The sequence below is a fragment of the Rhinoraja longicauda genome, chromosome 2, assembly GCF_053455715.1.
Source record: "Rhinoraja longicauda isolate Sanriku21f chromosome 2, sRhiLon1.1, whole genome shotgun sequence".
In the NCBI taxonomy this organism is placed as follows: Eukaryota; Metazoa; Chordata; class Chondrichthyes; order Rajiformes; family Arhynchobatidae; genus Rhinoraja; species Rhinoraja longicauda.
Window position 1 is genome coordinate 34,822,548 of NC_135954.1, and position 18,471 is coordinate 34,841,018.

An 18,471-nucleotide genomic window follows, 5' to 3' on the forward strand; every position below is an offset into this window, starting at 1 on the left:
GTTCCAGAACCAAAGTCCATTGTCCACAATAGGGTAGAGGTGAATCGGACAGTACCCCAGCTTATGGAAGGACCGTTCTGAAACTTGATAGCAGAGGAGAAGAAGGTGTCCTGAATCTGTTGATGCAGTTACAAAAGCATAATGAATTTATTTGTTTAATGTGGATTGTTTCGTTTAGTTTTGAGATGCAGTGTGGAAATAGGCCCTTCGGCCCACCGAGTCTGCGCCGACCAGCGATCCCCGTTCACTAACACTATCCTATGCGCTAAGGGGGAAATTAACAATTTTTACCGAAACCAATTAACCCTCAAACCTGTACGTCTTTGGAGTGTGGGAGGAAACCGAAGCACACGGTCACAGGGAGAACGTATAAACTCTGTACAGACAACACCCGTAGTTAGGATTGAATCTGGGTCTCTGGGGTTGTAAGGCATCAACTCTACCGCTGCGCTACCATAGCGGCCCTAGATTGTTTACAACTTTAAAGATTAATATTCACTTTCTGGACTTTTAAAACTATAATTATCCATAAGGTTTGATATCAGTTGAAAAAGAAAATTACTTACCCTGTTGAATCTACTTTCAAATGGCTCAAATACAAGGATTTGTACAGTGTTTGGATGTTTCAAGGAAGGTTCTGCTGGGCACACCCATGAAATGTTACCTCTGGCACCGTGCGGTCAAAGAACCTTTATGGGCGACACAGTGGTGCAGCGATAGACCTGCTGCCTCGCAGCGCCAGAGACCCAGGTTCGATCCTGACTATGGTGCTGTCTAGGTTTGCACGTTCTCCCCGTGACTGCGTAGATTTCCTCTGGGTACTTCAATTTCCTCCCATATTCCAAAGACACATAGGATGGGGGGTTAATTGGCTTCTGTAAATTGCTCCCAGTGTGTACGATAGGATAGCACAGAACTAGTGTACGTGTGATCGATGGTCCGCATGGACTCGTTGGGCCGAATGGCCTGTTTCCACGCTAAATTCTAAACATCCTGCTCCTGCTTTTTATTAAGGCCCAGCAAAGTAGCCAATTTCTCCACTGTTTTGCAAAATGTCCTACTGCAACCTTCACTTTCCCTTTTTGCAATGCCAAGCCCTTTAGCTTCTGGCACCTTCAAGGACAAAAACTGTTTGTGCTTTTTTATTGATAAATATTAATTTTCCTGCTGCATCTGATCCAGTTCCTGTTCACTAAGGCATGATTCCACATTGCTTTAAGAAAGCCAAGAGTATTGTAAAAGCATAACATCTTTCTTTTAGGATACAAAAAGGGTGTGTCTTGTTAAAAATCTTTTTATGCTTGAGACCAGAATTTATTGGAGCCGAATTAGGCCATTCAATTTGGTTTATTGTTACGTGTACCGAGGTACAGTGAAAAACTTTTGTCACGCGTGCTAACCATCCAACGAAAAGGCAAAACATGATTACAATCGAGCCATTCACAGTGTAGAGATACATGATAAGGGAATAATGTTTAGTGCAAGATAAAGCCAGTATTCGGCCCATCGAGTCTGCTCCACCATTCGATCATGGCTGATCTATTTTTTCCCTTTCAACCCTCTTCACATCCAGGACCCAACATCAAAGCCACTTGGCAACTTGGATTTGATCTCAAAAGAAACAATGCTAAAGCATGGTGATCTGACTACGAGGGCAAGTGCCACGTTACTTTTGGAACAAGGTACAACCCGATGATGAACTCTGCCAAAACATCCCATGAACATCAAATAGTACAGAACAGAACAGGCCCTGCAACCCAAGCCAACCATTATGTCATATAATCTGCATATCTGCCTTCATGTAGTCTAATTTCCTTAATTAACTATGTCTATGGACTCAATTTCACCTGTAAATAAAACAATGGGTGTGATTCCTATTAAAAATTAGATTGAGCATTTGATTCAAGGAAAACTTTCTTAAAGTTTGAGATGGCGGAGAGTGTTACTAGAAAAATAGATGCAAATGATTAGCCATATTGTCTATTTGAAAGAGCATAAGTTCATGTCACAGGAGAAGAATTAGACCATTCGGCCCATCAAGTCTACTCCGTCATTCAATCATGGCTGATCTATCGTTCCACTCAACCTCATTCTCCTGCCTTGTACAAAGTGTTTGTAGTTATAGAGTCATACAGCAAGGAAACAGGCCCTTTGGCCCAACATCTCCATGCCGATCAAGATGCTCCATCTATACTAGTCCCACCTGCCTGCCTGCATTATTCACGTACCAGTTCAAATGTCTTTTAAGTGTTGTTATAGTATTTACCTCAACTACCTCCTCTTGCAACTCATTCCATATATCCACCACCCACTGTGTGAAAAAGATGCTTCTTGGGTTCCTATAAAATCTTTCCCCTCTCACCTTTAACCTATGTCTTCTGGTACTTGATTACCTTACTCTGGGCAAAAGATTGTGCATATATCTATCTATTCCCCTCATGATCTTGTGCATCTCTATAAGATCACCCCTCAGCCTCCTACGCTCCAAGAAATAAAGTCTTATTCACAGAGTCAAATGCTCCCTGTTGCTCAGCTCCTCAAATCCTGGCAACATCTTCATAAATCTCTGCATTCTTTCCAGCTTAACAACATCCTTCCTCTCACTTGGTAAAAGAACAGAATGGATTTCAAATTCTGTGGATTTTCCCTTCGGGTTGTCTTTTGCCTTCAAGTGGTTCAGTACACGAGAGCATTGTCCATCAATGTACTTTTGATCAGATCATTAATTCCTCTGTGCAGATGCTATTGACACTGTTTATACACCCACTGACTCGTGAATTTAGGCAGTGATTAGCGGTCTCATTTATGATGTGAGCCCAACTAGTTCAGTCTGAAGCAGGTCTGGTGAAATGCTTTCTCTGTTTCACCAGAAATATTTCAATATTACAATTAAGAGCCATTCTACAAAATGTGTGACTAATTATTCATTTTCTTTGTTACATGTTCATTAACAGGATCTGTTGCGCAGCTACTTGGAATAATCCTTACATGTTTAGCAAAGATTATTGTTTAAATCTGGACACGGTCCAGGACCACATTTTCAACATATGTGTTTTGGCAGAGATATGAACATCCCTCTTTTGGCCTCTCTCATCTGAAATGTTACTACTCTGGCAAGGCTCCCAAGATGTGTGAAGGATGCAGCAAGTCATAAAAAGTAAAATTACTTACCTTTTAAAATCTTTGGCATCCTTGCAGGACAATACACATTATAAGTTACCTCATACAACCATCCACTCCAGTTATGTTTGATTTCTATTGTGCTTGGTGTTAAGAGGAAAATTAGTTCAAAATTTTTTTTTTTTTAATTGGCTTCAGACTTTTATGGCATATCCCGGGACAGCTTTCCTCTGGAAGTAATACTGACACCATTCCTTCAGTTGAAAAATATGAAATACTGAAGAACATAAGTATGGACAACCCAAAACCATTGATAGTCCATTGAGTTTTACATCTTAAACCAACAAACAACTAAATATGGGGACCAACATGAAAAATAGATTATTGCAACTCTAAATGAGGCTAAAATCCAGTTTGAAAGACACGGCTTAATAGTGAAGGTAAAAATTACACTTCCAGTTTCTGCCCACAACGTCATGAACGAGATTGAGATTGAGATATTTTGACTCCTTTACAGCCAAAATATTCTGTGATTTTGAATGCAATGTAGTACCTCATTATGAGGGGGACAAATAAACTGAGCCATATAAAATAATTTACACTAATTCCATGTTAATTCCATTACTAATAATACAATCCTTTTTTTAACAACAGTTACAAAAGCTCGGTGCAATCATGGCTTTTGAAAAAATTCTGAGTTACTGTGAATTATAGTAAGAAAAATATGTATGCTATCGAAAGTATCCTGAGTGGTTGCTCATGGCCTGGGATGACAATAAGCGAGTTTGGTATCTCGATAGAGCATGCACAGGTCATAGGTCGTAAGGGCTAAGCATTCTCGCCGACCTGCGTTTAATCCGTATTTTACAGTTTTGCTTCGTAGAGGTACAAAAATACTGCTTTAATTAGGTTTATTTGTGGTTAATTTGTACTCCAGTAGACACAAAATGCTGGAGTAACTCGGTGGGACAGGCAGCATCTCTGGAGAGAAGGAATGGCTGACGTTTCAGGTCGAGACCCTACAGGAAGGGTCTCGACCTGAAACGTCAGCCATTCCTTCTCTTCAGTGATGCTGCCTGTCCCACTGAGTTACTCCAGCATTTTGTGAGTATCTTCGGTGTAAACCAGCATCTACAGCTCCTTCTTACACATTAAAAAATCCCTATGCTTGGCACTTCATTGCGGGTTACAGAGCTCCCTTCCACCCCGGGCAATGTCATTTATGCGGCCGACAAGAGTAGACACGGGCGTTGCACAAACTCACCTTTATTCCACACAAACCTCACTCTTCTTCACCCCCACGCCACTCCCGGGGATGGCGGTGCCAGCAGAGGCTGTTTCGCCAGCGCTGGCTCCCTGTAGCTGATTGTCAAGGTCTTGCTCCCTCGGTCACACCCCCGCTGTGCGTTTCCGATTGCAACACCTGTAACCTGAAGGAGCGCCACCCGCCAGGTCTGGGAGGTATGTGCCCACCTGTCACGGAGACCACTCTCACGGCAGCGCTGGCTGTGAGGATTGAGCCCGATCCACCTATCGAACAACCGCGGAGCGACGACCGACACGGGCCCTGGAAGGCCCGACTCGCCCCACAGGCCTTCCAGGGGACTGCGGAGATGCCGGGCGACGAGACCTGTCGAAGGAGCCTCAGCGGAGGTGGCGATGGGACTGTTGACCTGTAACCTCATGGAGCGGCACCCGCCAGGTCTGGGAGGTATATGCCCGCCTGGCCCGGGGACCACTCTCACGGCAGCGCTGGCTGTGAGGCTTGAGCCTGTCGGGTGCCGCTCCATCAGGTTACAGGTGTTGCAATCGGAAACATGCAGCAGGGGTGTGATCGAGGGAGTGGGGGAGGAAAGAGTGCTGGACCATTGCAGGAGAGGTTTGGGGCCATTGAGGGGGAGGGGGCTGCTGAGCTCTCGAGCTGCCGCTAACTTTAATAGATGCGCTCCCTCCCCCGCCGGGAGGACCAGCGCCCATCCCGGCGTGCCCCACGCCTGACCTTTCTCCCGTGGTGCAGCGCGGCGGCAGCGGGTCCCACAAGATGCCTGTCGCCGCCGTTCTACAGGAGAGGCTTCGGGTCCACGGCTCGCTCTGGCTGCAGTGCTGGCGGCACGGGGCCAAGGTGAGTGGCTCCCTCTCCCTTTCCCTGCCCCCCCTCGCCCGGCCACAGCCCCAGGGGATACTCCCCGCCCGGCAATCGGCTTCGTCAGTTAGAGAGGGCTGCCTCTCTAGTTCGTCAGTTGGAGTAGGGTTGCCCCAGCAGAGGCCCGCAGGAGAGATTTGGACCCAAGGGGTCCACCTCAGTCTAGTAAGGAATAAAAAACAAATCATATTTAACCATGTTATCTGGGCATCATCAAGGATCCCCACCATCAGAGCCATGTCATCTTATCTCACCTACCATCGGGCAGAAGCAACAGAAACCTGAAGTCCTACACCACCAGGTTCAGAAATAACTTTTCTAGAGCTGTCAGGTTCCTGAACCGACCCGCACATCCTTAATCCTACTTTGACAACTGAACACAAGTGCACATCCGCTGCATTTCCATGGACATTTAAAAAAAAAATCTCTGATGGCGTTTTGCACTGTTGTCTTGTTTTCTTGGCACAGCCTTCTTTCTTTTAGAAATTTTGTGTAATTTATATATAATTTGCTCTGGTGCATTTGTCTGAGTGTATGTGCCTGTGGCCCTGCTGAATGGGAAATTTTCATTGTATCCCTATCTCAATAATAAACTCAACTTGACTTAATGCGGAAACCTAAGTGTAGATTTTAGCAATCATTCTTTATCTTTTCAACTTTCAGCTTGAGTTGTCATTGACCATATTGTCCCTGAAAATGAACTTTCACTTTATGTCTCCTGTCCTTCACCATGCACTCCAATGACAGTGGAAGATCACCGACTTAATCGCATTCTGTTTGACAATTTTTAAAAGGACGGTTAGGAACTCAAGCCCAATGTGGTGCTGTTATTGTTATGCTATGTTAGCGCATTTCTTTTTCCCCTCTCTTGCGTGTATTTCCACTTTCAGTCTTGGATATGGTAATAATGCGCGTAGCCACCGTTCTGCATGGTGCTGCAATAAGTTTGTCTAATCAGTCTTACATATCAAAGGTTTGCTGACCCAGTTTACAACCACAGGAATCAGTTACAGAACAGGCAGGAAGAGAGAAAGACAACGGAGAAACAAATCTACTTAAAGAGAAAGTGACAGGCTGCTGGGTTAGGGTGGTGAAAGGAAATGGCAAAGTTGACAGGGAATGCCTCAGTAAAACAGAAGCACAAGTATACAGCAGAGCAAATATATGATTAAAAAAAAAATTCAGAGGAACAAGAGAAAAAAATTATATTTAAAAAATTTCATCAGGGTGTCAAAGAAAATTCTAAACTAAACATTGAAAGCATGCAGAGTTTTGCCAGTGGGCATTGGATTACTTTTAGGTCAACAACATACTTTGCACATTTTGGTTTATGTCCACACATATAAACACACAAACTGTTTTATAAAATCACTGGCAGCTTAACTGGGTCTGGCACCCTTTTATTCTTGAAACTTGAAACCTGGTGTTCTAGAAAGAGAGAAAGATTTTAACCAGAAAATTGGACACAGGGATTATCAAAGGGAAATCTGCAGGCCAAAATGAGACTAGATTTTGACTTGTTTGGTCCTCAGATTTTCAAAACAAAACTCATTTCTGGAAATACTATGTAGCACCAGCTCAGTCAAAACTATACTGTAGAGCAGGGAAACAGATCCTTCAGCCCATCAAGTCCACACTGACCAACAACCACCCATTTATATTAATCCTACATTAATCCCATTTTTTAATCTCGCCTTATTGTCAGCAACTCCTTTCAGACTCTGCCACACACAGTCACACAATATATAGTGAGCAACTAACCCACCAGCTTGCTTGTTTTTGGGATGTAGGAGGAAACCAGAGCATGTGCAAGAGAACTTGCAAACTCCACACAGACTACACCAGAGATCAATATTGAAGCTGTCTCTCCAGCGCTGTGGGGCTGTGGATCTACTACCAGTGCCATTGGGCAGTATATGTCCCAAGTACATTTATCTGTTAATTTTCGTTTTGTTTGGGCCCTTCCTTTCATTATGATGCGCACTTATAACTTTCCTCGGAAGTTGGATTGACTCAGACATTGCTTAGCTCTTTGTAACTATCACCATTATCACTGAAAAATGCCTAGTTAGGGCTGATTGAAAGTGATTGAAATTTGATGAATGGGATGCTTTGCTACATTCTGAAGGCATTCAAGAGAGAGCTGGATAGAGCTCTTAAGGATAGCGGAGTCAGGGGGTATGGGGAGAAGGCAGGAACAGGGTACTGATTGAGAAGATCAGCCATGATCACATTGAATGGTGGTGCTGGCTCGAAGGGCCGAATGGCCTCCTCCAGCACCTATTGTCTAAATTGTGTTTGATGAAGTCAATTAGCCACCGACTGAAGAGGAGTCCCAACCCAAACAGTCACCTATCCATTTCCTGCAGAGATGTTGCCTGACCTGCTGAGTTACTCTAGCATTTTGCATCTATCTTTGGTATAAACCAACATCTGCAGTTCATTTTTATTTTTTCGCCACTGACAAAGCCTGACTATGTACAGCGAACAAAAAACTGCTGGAATAATCCATCTGGTCAAGCAGTATCTGTGGAAGCAAAGGGACCTTTCGGGTCGAGACCCTGCATCAAGACTGGACCACTTTTATTCTAGATTCCAACATCTCCAGTCTCTTGTTCATCTAACCATGTATCTTGAGTTGTCTTAAGTACGAGGCAAGTATTCACTATTACCATAAAGTTCCCTTGATTACAATGGCCTAAGCATGCAAGGATACAAATATACCAATAGTGCAAAAGTAATAATTTAAAGCCTTTGGAGACAAAATAAAAATAGATCTTGTCTTCCCAAAGAGGGGCATGCATGTAAGCTTGAAAAGCAACAGAGAAACAAAATGGTTTGCTTTTGTACTTACCAGTACGAATTTAATATAAAAAACATTATTTATTTCCCATACCATCTCGGCAATGCACGTACCCAAAATAGGATTTTTTTTGGATTGCTTACCAATTTTCTTATCAAACTTCCAGGCTGGAAGAGCATCGTCATGCTTCAAACGGCTTTTGGCTGGCAGAGGAATCGTCACACAAATAGGCCCGTTCACTTGGATTTCAGTCCCATCACTATTCAACAGATGGACACTCACGGCTGTGACAGGGGTCAGCACAAACCTGCTGCTGTTTCCTGTTAAAGCAAAGATCATTTTGTAGCAATGGAAAGATTGAGCAAGTCATTATCATTGTGGAAGAAATAAATCAGTAAGGCTACCAGACATTTGGTGATTTTGCATAGGCAAAAAAAACTACTTGTTGGATTAGGAAGATAAGACGTTCATAATTTGAGTATTGAAAACAATACAAACCAGCTGTTAGAACATTGAACAATACAGCACAGAGATGGGCCCTTTGGCCACAACTGATCTCATCTGCCTGCACATGGTCCATATCCCTCGATTCCTAGCAATTCCATGTACCTATCTAAAAGCCTCCTAAACACCACTGTCACTTCTGCTTCCACCACACTCCTCGTAATGCTTTTCAGGCCCCCAATACTCTGTGCAAAAAAAAAAAACCCTGCACATTTCCATGAAACGTTCCCCCTCTCACCCGATAGCCATGTCCTCTAGTGTTGAATATTTCTACCCTGCGGAGAAAGGTTCCGACTGTCTACCCTATTTACGCCTCTCCTAATTTGATCTACTTCTCTCAAGTCTCCCCTCAACCTCCAATGTTCCAGGGAAAACAATCCAAATCTATCCAACCACTCCTTGAAGCAGAATCCCTCTGATCCAGGCAGTTACATATCTCCTCTTCTTTATTCCAAATATGGAATACAGCCAGGTAAAGATACAGTTCACAGATTTCACAACACAAAGACTGTCCAATTACACAAGTAGATCCCTGCAGGCACTCATTTGTAATAATTGATTCTGCACTGACTTGTGACCGACTCTCAAAATCAAATATTAGACGGTTAAAATTTATCTGGGTATCTCTGCAGTTGTGGAGCTCCTATTAAACAACTGAATAAAATACAGTTCCTGGCCAATACTTAACCTGCAGCCAGAAACTTTAACAAAGATAACGTGATAATTTTCTTCCAATTTGTTGGACTTTGCTGTGGTTCAATTATTTGTCCTGATTTCACTTAAACAGCAGAAGCTGCATTTCAAAAGTACTTAGGCTTTAAGGCACTTAAGGATATGTTGTGGGTGTAAAAAGCAATGCAAGAAATAGAAGCTCTGTCTTCTTCAGTACATCTTTAATGATTACATGAACAAATGTCACATTATAATGCAATCTAAATACACACATTATGTTTTCAGGAAAACAAGTTCTGCAATAATCCACAGCAAATTCTTGTGCACTCAGCAGGTGAACTATTTTAACCTGAAGTATTAAACATTATAAATGTAAAACATGAAATAACAGGGAATGTCAGTGAAACCATCTAATCATAGAATAAATATTAATGCTAAATACTTCAAATTCTAGAAATATTAAAACACAAAATGCTGGAATAACTCAGCAGGTCAGGGAATATCTGAGAGAGATAGAGAGAGAGAGTTGGCATTCAAGGTTGCCAAACTTTCAATAGGATTGGATTTCATGAAACTGCTGCTGAGACCAAATCTCTACATTAAAAAAGGGCATTAATTTTCAGAACATTCCTGTGCTTTGAGAAATGCTCTTCGACTTAAGCTAGAAATTCAGTCATTATTGGCAGTGGAATGACACCTTCATGGCGTGCCTGCTATCACACTGCTGAAAATCACATAATTCTCAAGTGGGACCTATTACTCAAGTCAATAACATCTTACTGGAACAATTAACATTCCACACTATTACAACATGATAAAATAGTTACAAGACGACATAAAATATATCAACCAAGAACAAAACTTAGCTTTACAGCAAACCACATTTTACTACACCACATTAAGATACAGGCACAGAGTTGTGTGAACGTGTATTTTTTTGGCATTCAGAACATATCAACAGAGACACAAGAAATTAGTTGGGCAATATTTATAAATTTATCTAGTGACATCCATTATGTTGGTTACATAAATTAACATTTCTGGAATCTAGGTGCAACATTTTGGGACGTCGAACATGGGGAGGACATCCACAGTAAATGGTAGGCCTCTGGATAGTGTTGTAGAGCAGAGGGATCTAGGAGTACAGGTGCATGGTTCCTTGAAGGTCGAGTCGCAGCTGGATAAGGTGGTCAAAAAGGCTTCTGGCACTTTAGCCTTCATCAGTCAGAGTATTGTGTATAGAAGTTGGGAGGTCATATTGCAGTTGTATAAGTAGTTGGTGAGACCGCATTCAGAATATTGTGTTCAGTTCTGGGCACCATGTTATAGGAAAGATATTGAAAGTGTTCAGAAAAGATTTACGAGGATGTTGCCAGGTCCTAGAGGGTGTGAGCTATAGGGAGAGGGTGAGTAGGCTGCTTCTCTATTCCATGGAGCGCAGGAGGATGAGGAGTGATCTTATAGAGGTATACAAAATCATGAGAGGAATAGATCAGGTAGATGCACAGTCTCTTGCCCAGAGTAGGGGAATCGAGGACCAGAGGACATGTTCAAGGTGAAGGGGAAAAGATTTAATAGGAATCCGAAGGGTCAATTTTTGTATGGAACAAGCTGCCAGAGGAGGTAATTGAGGCCAGGACTATCCCATCCTTTAAGAAACAGTTAGACAGGTAATATGGATAGGACAGGTTTGGAGGGATATGGACCAAGCGCAGGCAAATGGGATTAGTGTAGCTGGGACATTGTTGTCCGGTGTGGGCAAGTTTGGCCGAAGGGCCTGTTTCCACACTGTATCACTCTATGACTCTATGACCAAAGTCAGTTGTGCAACCACAGGTAAATTCCCTAATTTCCGGAAACATTGGCACAAGTTTAAAACATAGGTACATCAATTTGTCTCATGGCATGGTGAGAATTATTGGCCACATAAAGGAAAAGAAGCGGCACTGTTTTCACCTTCACAGAGAACGTGAGGAACAGCCAATGTTCAAAACATGTAATCATGGAGAGATACCGCATGTGAATAGAGGGCAGTGTGTAAATGGAATGAGCTGCCAGGGGAGGTAGTTGAGGCAGGTGCTATAACCACATGTAAAAGACAATTGGACAGATACATGGATAGGAAAGTTTTAGGGAGCTATGGTCTAAAAGCCACAGGTGGGACTAGTGTAGATGGGGTACCTTGGACAGCATGGGCGAGTTGGGACTGTTACCGTGCTGTACGATTCTAATTCATTCAAAATGATGTAGGGGAGTGGAGGGTGAGATATGCCAGGTGGTGGAAGTGATGGAAGGTGCCATCAATGGTACTATAAAATGGCACTTAACAAGAACTGCAATAACAAAGTCTATACCACAGGATAACGTAGCCCCAGACCTCATCTCACACTTGGTTTAAAAATGGACTGAAAGGCTGCATTCTTAGAGGCGAGGTCAGAGAGACTGCCTTTGACAATCAGGCAACAATTGACAACATGTGGTGTTTAGGAGCTGTGGTACAGTAGTAACCTACTTCAGACTACAGCAGGGTGTAGGGCATCACCATTGCCAGGGGCAGTCAGTGAATGTGAGCACCTCCACCTAAAGGCTGCCTTCAAGTCACACATCACCTTGGTTTGGACCTCACTGGGTTCTTCAGCTTTGCTGGGACTAAATCCTTGAATTACCTACCCAACAGCACTTGAGAGTATCTTCATCAGAAGGACAGCAGCTATTCAAGGTGGCAATTCACCACCACCTTAACTGGGGAAGGTCCAAAAATGCTGGTTTCTTCAGTGTTACCTTCATCTTGTAAATGAATTTTAAAAAGGACTCAGTTTAAACGATGGTATGTTTAAAGATAATGTGCTCACATCTTACCTGTTCGATTTACATCAATTCCTTGTAAATATGGGAAACCACCCACTTCCCATGGTGTGACAGCTACCGTAAGAAAAGCGATCAGGCTCCGATAGGATAAGTTCTTTGGCAAATTGAGAGACCTTCTCTGGAACTGGATCCTAGGCTGAATTAGGGTGCCTGCGGAATGAGAAAAACATGTATTTTTCAAGCATCCACCATACATAATGATTATGGCCGAATTAAACATTGTTAAATAATAAAATGTGAGAAGAATTTATATAGTTTGATGGCCAGGTTTACTTTGGAATTAAAATTAATAGTGGCACTCCATAGCAGTTAGGTATAAAAAAGTAGGAACAATCTACTGGAATAAAAACATCAGATTGATTGTGTAGATGTTCTGCCTACGTTTAAATTTGCAGTCGAGCTTTGCACTTGTACCTGAAGTACCCTGTGTTTCATTTCAAATTTGGCTCCAATTTCTTAATTGGGCTGCCCATATATTTGTTGTTTCATGTAAAAAGGATTTGCACTTTCTCTGATCTTCTGACAATCACCAACCACACCCCCACCATAATGTCCCACAACCTCCAACTGCTGCCACTTAATTAACTAGGAATCTTGAGTCACATCTTTTGGCTGCAATGTTTCGCAAACCACCCTAGTGAAGGATCCAATGGTATATATTCCTTCACTTAAGAGATGAACAGCCCTTCTTAAATAGAGGCACATTATCCACCCTCCAGTCTTCCAGCACCCCACATGTGTCTGGTGATAATTCATAGGACTGCAAATGGGATATTTTATAATAATAAATAAATAAAAATTAATAAATAATCTTTAAACAAACTGGTACTGACTTTTCTGACTGCAGAATAGGTTATCATGTTTTTAAACGTTAATATTCCTCACCTGTAGAGGAAGCAAAATTCTCTGTAACTATAATGTTCAGACAAATTTGATTCTCTGCAGCTTTAGTCTACACTTTGGCATAATGGCTATATTTTAACAAAATCGCCTGAAGTGTAGAGAGCACCATTGGTTTAAGATTTTTAAGTGCATAAACAGATGGGCAGTATAATGGTGCAGTTGCTATAGCGGCTGTCTCACGACACCAGAGTGCAGGGTTCGATCCAGATATCAGGTGTCGTCAGTGTGGAGTTAGCACATTCTCACTCTGACTGCGTGGGTTTCCTCCGGGTGCACCTGCGTTCACATCCCAAAGACATGCAGATGTGTAGGTTACTTGGCCTGTGTAAAATTGCCCCTAGCGTGCAGGGAGTGCTTGAGAAAGTGGCATGACATAGGACTAGTGTGAATGGGTGACTGATGGTCGGCATGTACTTGGTGGGCCGAAGATACATACAAGAGTCACGTCAAGAGTGTTTTATTGTATGTGGGAACGGAACAAAGAAATTCATATTTGCAGCAGCACAACAAACATGTAAAAACATAGTACACTGTAACCGACATAAAAAAACAACAAAATATGTTCAGTATTTATATAACAAAAACAAATAATAGTGCAAAGACAAACCCATGCCCCCATGTTTATGTAGTTCGCAGCTTAAATGGAGGTTGTAGTGTTTAATAACCTGATGCTTGTTGGGAAGAAGCTGCTCCTGAACCTGGACGTTACAGTTTTCAGCCTCCTATACCTTTCTCCCGGTGGCAGGAGTGAAATGAGGGTGTGGCCAGAGTGGTGTGAGTCTCTGTTGATGCAGGCTGCCTTTTTGAGACAGCAACTCTTGTCGATCCCTTCAATGTTGGGAAGGTCAATACCCGTGATGTTCATCACCTTTTGCAATCTTCGTTTCTGGGCGTTTGAATTGCCAAACCTGGCCATGATGCAACCAGTCAGTATGCTCTCTACTGTAGTTTAGCTTAGCTTAACAGCATGGATGCAGGCCTTTTGGCCCACTGAGTCCGCACTGAACAATGATCTACCGTACACCACACATCCCAGTTTTACATCCTATACACCAGGAGCAATTTACAGAAGCCAATTAAAGTAAGCATGCAAGTACAGCAGGCAGTGCAGAAAGCTAATGGCATGTTGGCCTTTATTGCGACAGGATTTGAGTTTAGGAACAAGGAGGTCCTACTGCGGTTGTTGTACAGGGCCCTGGTGAGACCGCATCTGGAGTATAGTGTGCAATTTTGATCTCCTACTTTGAGGGAGTGCAGGACCAGGTTAATTTCCGGGATGGCGGGACTGACATATGGTGAACGAATGGGTCGACTGGGCTTGTACTCACTGGAATTTAGAAAGATGAGAGGGGATCTTATAGAAACATATAATATTCTTAAAGGATTGGACAGGCTAGATGCAGGAACAATGTTCCCGATGTTGGGGGAGTCCAGAACCAGGGCTCACAGTTTAAGAATAAGGGGTAGGCCATTTAGAACTGAGATGAGGAAAAACATCTTCACCCAGAGCATTCTGAATCTGTGGAATATTCTGTCACAGAAGGCAGTGGAGGCCAATTCACTGGATGTTTTCAAGAGAGAGTTAGATTTAGCTCTTAGGGCTAATGGAATCAAGGGATATGGGGAAAAAACATGAAAGGGGTACTGATTTTAGATGATCAGCCATGATTGTATTGAATGGCAGTACGGGGTCGAAGGTCCGAATGGCCTACTCCTGTACTATTTTTCTATGTTATAATCCACAAATCTGCACATCTTTGAATGTGGGAGGAAACCCACATGGTCACAGGGAAAACATACAAACTCCCCTACGGACAGCCAATAGTCAGGATCAAACGGTCTATGGTCTCCGATGCTGTAAGGCAGCAACTCAACCACTGTGCTGCCCCTTTATAAGTTCAAGAGAGTATTTGTTGACACATCGAATCTCCTCAGTCTTCCAAGGACGCAGAAGCATTGATGGGCTTTTTTATGATTGTATCAATGTGCTGGGTCCAGGATAGAGATATGCATGTCCAGGAATTTGAAGTTTTTGACTTTCTCCACCACTGTCCCATCAATGAAAACTGGTTTGTGGATCCTCTGCCTTCCATTCTACAGTCAACAATCGGCTCCTTGGTTTTACTGATGCTGAGAGCACGGTTTTGTTCTCTAAACTAAACTATACATTGTTTTCCAGCCAAAACTGAGTCTTGAATGGTGCCATGGAGTTCAGCCCAATGGCAGGATCCATCAATAAAAGAATAAGACTATCTGCCACCTAATTGCAGCACTTATGCACGTGTTCATCAGAGATACCTTTGTCTCCACATTTTCTTTACAGTGATAATGAGCTGAGGCAGGTAGCATATGCCCTTTCCCTTCATCAAGGTTTCATGTCTAATCCTGATCGATTGGCAATAGTCTCTGCCAATCACAAAAGTCCTGCATCAAGTACATTTAGTCTGAACATACCCTTCAGTAAAGTGGAGATGCAAAAGCACAAGATCACCCAAAGCAGGAATTTTTGCATATTCACTCATCCAAATCACAGGAAGTTGCAGAAAACCTCTTGGGGAAAATAGAGTCAAATTTACTCTTTTCCTTTTTCCCATAGAATGAGTAATCAATTCCTATGATTTTAAGCATTTACTTTAATTACGTGCAGACCACAAGGCATTCATTCTATTCACCTCTAGGCTGTCCCATTCATTTGTGGTAAACAGCCTAATATTTATTAGCTGACAGCAATTGCTTGGTTAAAAGAAACAAATAGAAATCACACTTCAGAACCATTCTGATTTAGCTTTAAAATGACAGGAAAATATTTACATACTTACACCATGAGTTCCCTATACTTCATTTTTAAATTGTGCGAGAGAAAATAAGGTAATATTTATTTCAAGCCACCAAAGAGGTCCAAGCATTACAAATTCCAACAATAGTCATTTCAAGTGATGTACTTTGTCAGGACGAACCTAATAGATCTCATAGACGATCATTTCAAATTGTGAAGTCTAGTACACACCTTGGAATCCAGAGACAATCTGAACAACATCATCATATACCATCAGAGTTGCTATCCGCTCAGGGTGTAGGAGCAGACTCACCGAGGAAAACACTGTGAAAGAAATTATATATGAGGTTGTACACAGGCAAAAAAAAAATACTCGTAATGAAAACGAACATTTTGCAAAAGCTGCAACATTATATGAAGTCATTAGCTCTCAAAGTTATTATACTGGATGGCCAATGAGTGTCATATTGCGGTGTAATGAGGAACTGATTCCCACTTTCACGATTGAGACTGAAGGGCATGAGAGCATCATGGCAACTCATGACCATTGTGAATAGCCATATCAAGCCATCTGCAGACAATCTCTTAAGCCTGTGAATTAATGATTTCCATCCGATTAATCTTTACTGAAGGTCATCATTTTATACAATTTCCAGTGGTTTTTTAAAAAATCTATTGGGCCTAGCTAATGTAAAAGTGAAGAAAGGTGCATAATTATTAACCTCTGTAATCATGGCCTGGTGCCTGCACAGGAGAACACAACATTGACTCTCCAATTTGTGTCGGGCAAAAAATGTTTGGTATTTTAAAGAAACTTGAAAACTATGTCCAAAAAAAGGAAATTTGAAAATTTCTACTTTCTTAAAATTCACTTTAAAATTCGAGGCCATGCTCTATAAGCCTCACAATCCAAGTCTGTATGTTTTTAGCAATTAATTATTAACATTTAAATTGGATTCCTTTGGTTTAGTTTAGTTTAGAGATACAGCACACCTAGTCCGCGCTGACCATCGATTCCCGTACACTACCAGTCTCCCACACACTAGGGACAATTTACAATCTTTACTGAAGTCAATTAACCTACAAACCCGTACGTCCTTGGAATGTGGGAGGGAACTGGTGCACCCAGGGCAAACATACGCAGTCGAGGGGAAAACTTACAAACTCTGTACCGACAGCACCTGTAGTCAGGATCGAACCCAGCCAACTAAGACGCCCCATCTACACTAGTCCCCTTTGCCTGCATTTGGCCCGTATCCCACTAAACCTTTCCTATCCATGTTCAAATCGTTAGACAAAAATAGTAAGATGAAATTGACATGATGTACAAATGATGCATCTGATTGCATTAGATTTGTATTATTCCAACTGATATAGTTTTAAGTTGTAAAATCAGCATGCCAGATGGAGAACTTCCTAAAGTATCACAAAAAGCAGCGAGGACTGTGAATGCTGGTCACATTTTTGTGAGAAGTAGGATTAATCTCCAAGTAACATTTCCTGATTTATCCATTTATGTGATGACAAGGTTAGCACAATGTAAAAGTGACAACAATTTAGCTTCATGCATTCTTGGTGATTTCTCAGTGCAATTAACTGTCAACGAAACTGGAGGGTCCAGAACAACAACTCCATATACTACTTAAAACTAAGTTAATTCATAAACTGCTATGATGTGTTTTGCACTTGTGTCATGAGATTAAAGGGTTAATTTGCAGGTTGAGTCAGCGGTAAGGAAGGGAAGAGCAATGCTAGCAATCATTTCGAGGGGACTAGAATATAAAAACAAGGACATAATGCTGAGGCTTTACCAGGCACTGGTCAGGTCACATTTGAAATATTGTGAGCAGTTTTGGGCCCCATATCTGAGGAAGGATGCACTTGCTCTGGAGGAGGATTACGAGAATGACCCTGGGGATTATTGGGTTAACATATGAGGACCGTTTGAAGGGTCTGGGCCTGCACCCACTGGAGTTTAGAAGTATGAGGGGGGATCTTCATTGAATCCTACTGGATAATTAAAGACCTAGATAGAGTGGACATAGAAAGAATGTTTCCATTAGTGGGAGAGTCTAGAGCCACAGAGCACAGCCTCCGAATAAAAAGATGTACCATCAAAATAAAGATGAGGTGAATTTATTTAGCCAGAGAGCGGTGAACCTGTGGTGGGGGCAAAGTTATTGGGTATTTTTACGACAGAGATTGGTAGGTTCTTTAAGTATAAGAAAATAACTGCAGATGCTGGTACAAATCGAAGGTATTTATTCACAAAATGCTGGAGTAACTCAGCAGGTCAGGCAGCATCTCAGGAGAGAAGGAATGGGTGACGCTTTGATTAGTAAGGGTGTCAAAGGTTACCGGGAGAAGGCAGGTGAATGGGGTTGAGAGGGAAAAATAGATCAGCCATGATTGAATGGGGGAGTAAGCACGACAGGCCGAATGGCCTGATTCTGCAATGCCTGATGGTCTCCCATCCCCTCTCCCCTGCAATCAGCGTTTGCATAGTCAATTTGACTAAAGCAAGGAATATGCATGTGGAAAACTGTGCAAGAACCATACCCAATTATTTTTTAGCATGATATGTTACTCTACCACCCAATCATTGAGGAGAACTGTTATAATGAGCCTATGGTGCCTTGCAGTAATAATTATAGGACATATAGGTCTCAGAACATTTTTTTG

General features: G+C 42.2%; 1 protein-coding gene across 3 annotated transcripts in view; it reads right to left on the bottom strand.

The window, feature by feature from the left end:
• fam171a1 (family with sequence similarity 171 member A1) overlaps nt 1–18,471 on the bottom strand; it is a 157,945-nt gene that overhangs the window by 26,207 nt on the left and 113,267 nt on the right. For all 3 annotated transcript variants that reach the window (XM_078417139.1, XM_078417129.1, XM_078417119.1), the window contains 3 exons: nt 16,021–16,113; nt 12,102–12,260; nt 8,210–8,386 (listed from right to left, as the gene is read on the bottom strand). In XM_078417139.1, coding sequence (XP_078273265.1) covers nt 8,210–8,386; nt 12,102–12,260; nt 16,021–16,063 — 379 coding nt within the window. In that variant the 5' untranslated portion in view covers nt 16,064–16,113. The remainder of the gene's footprint in view (nt 1–8,209; nt 8,387–12,101; nt 12,261–16,020; nt 16,114–18,471) is intronic.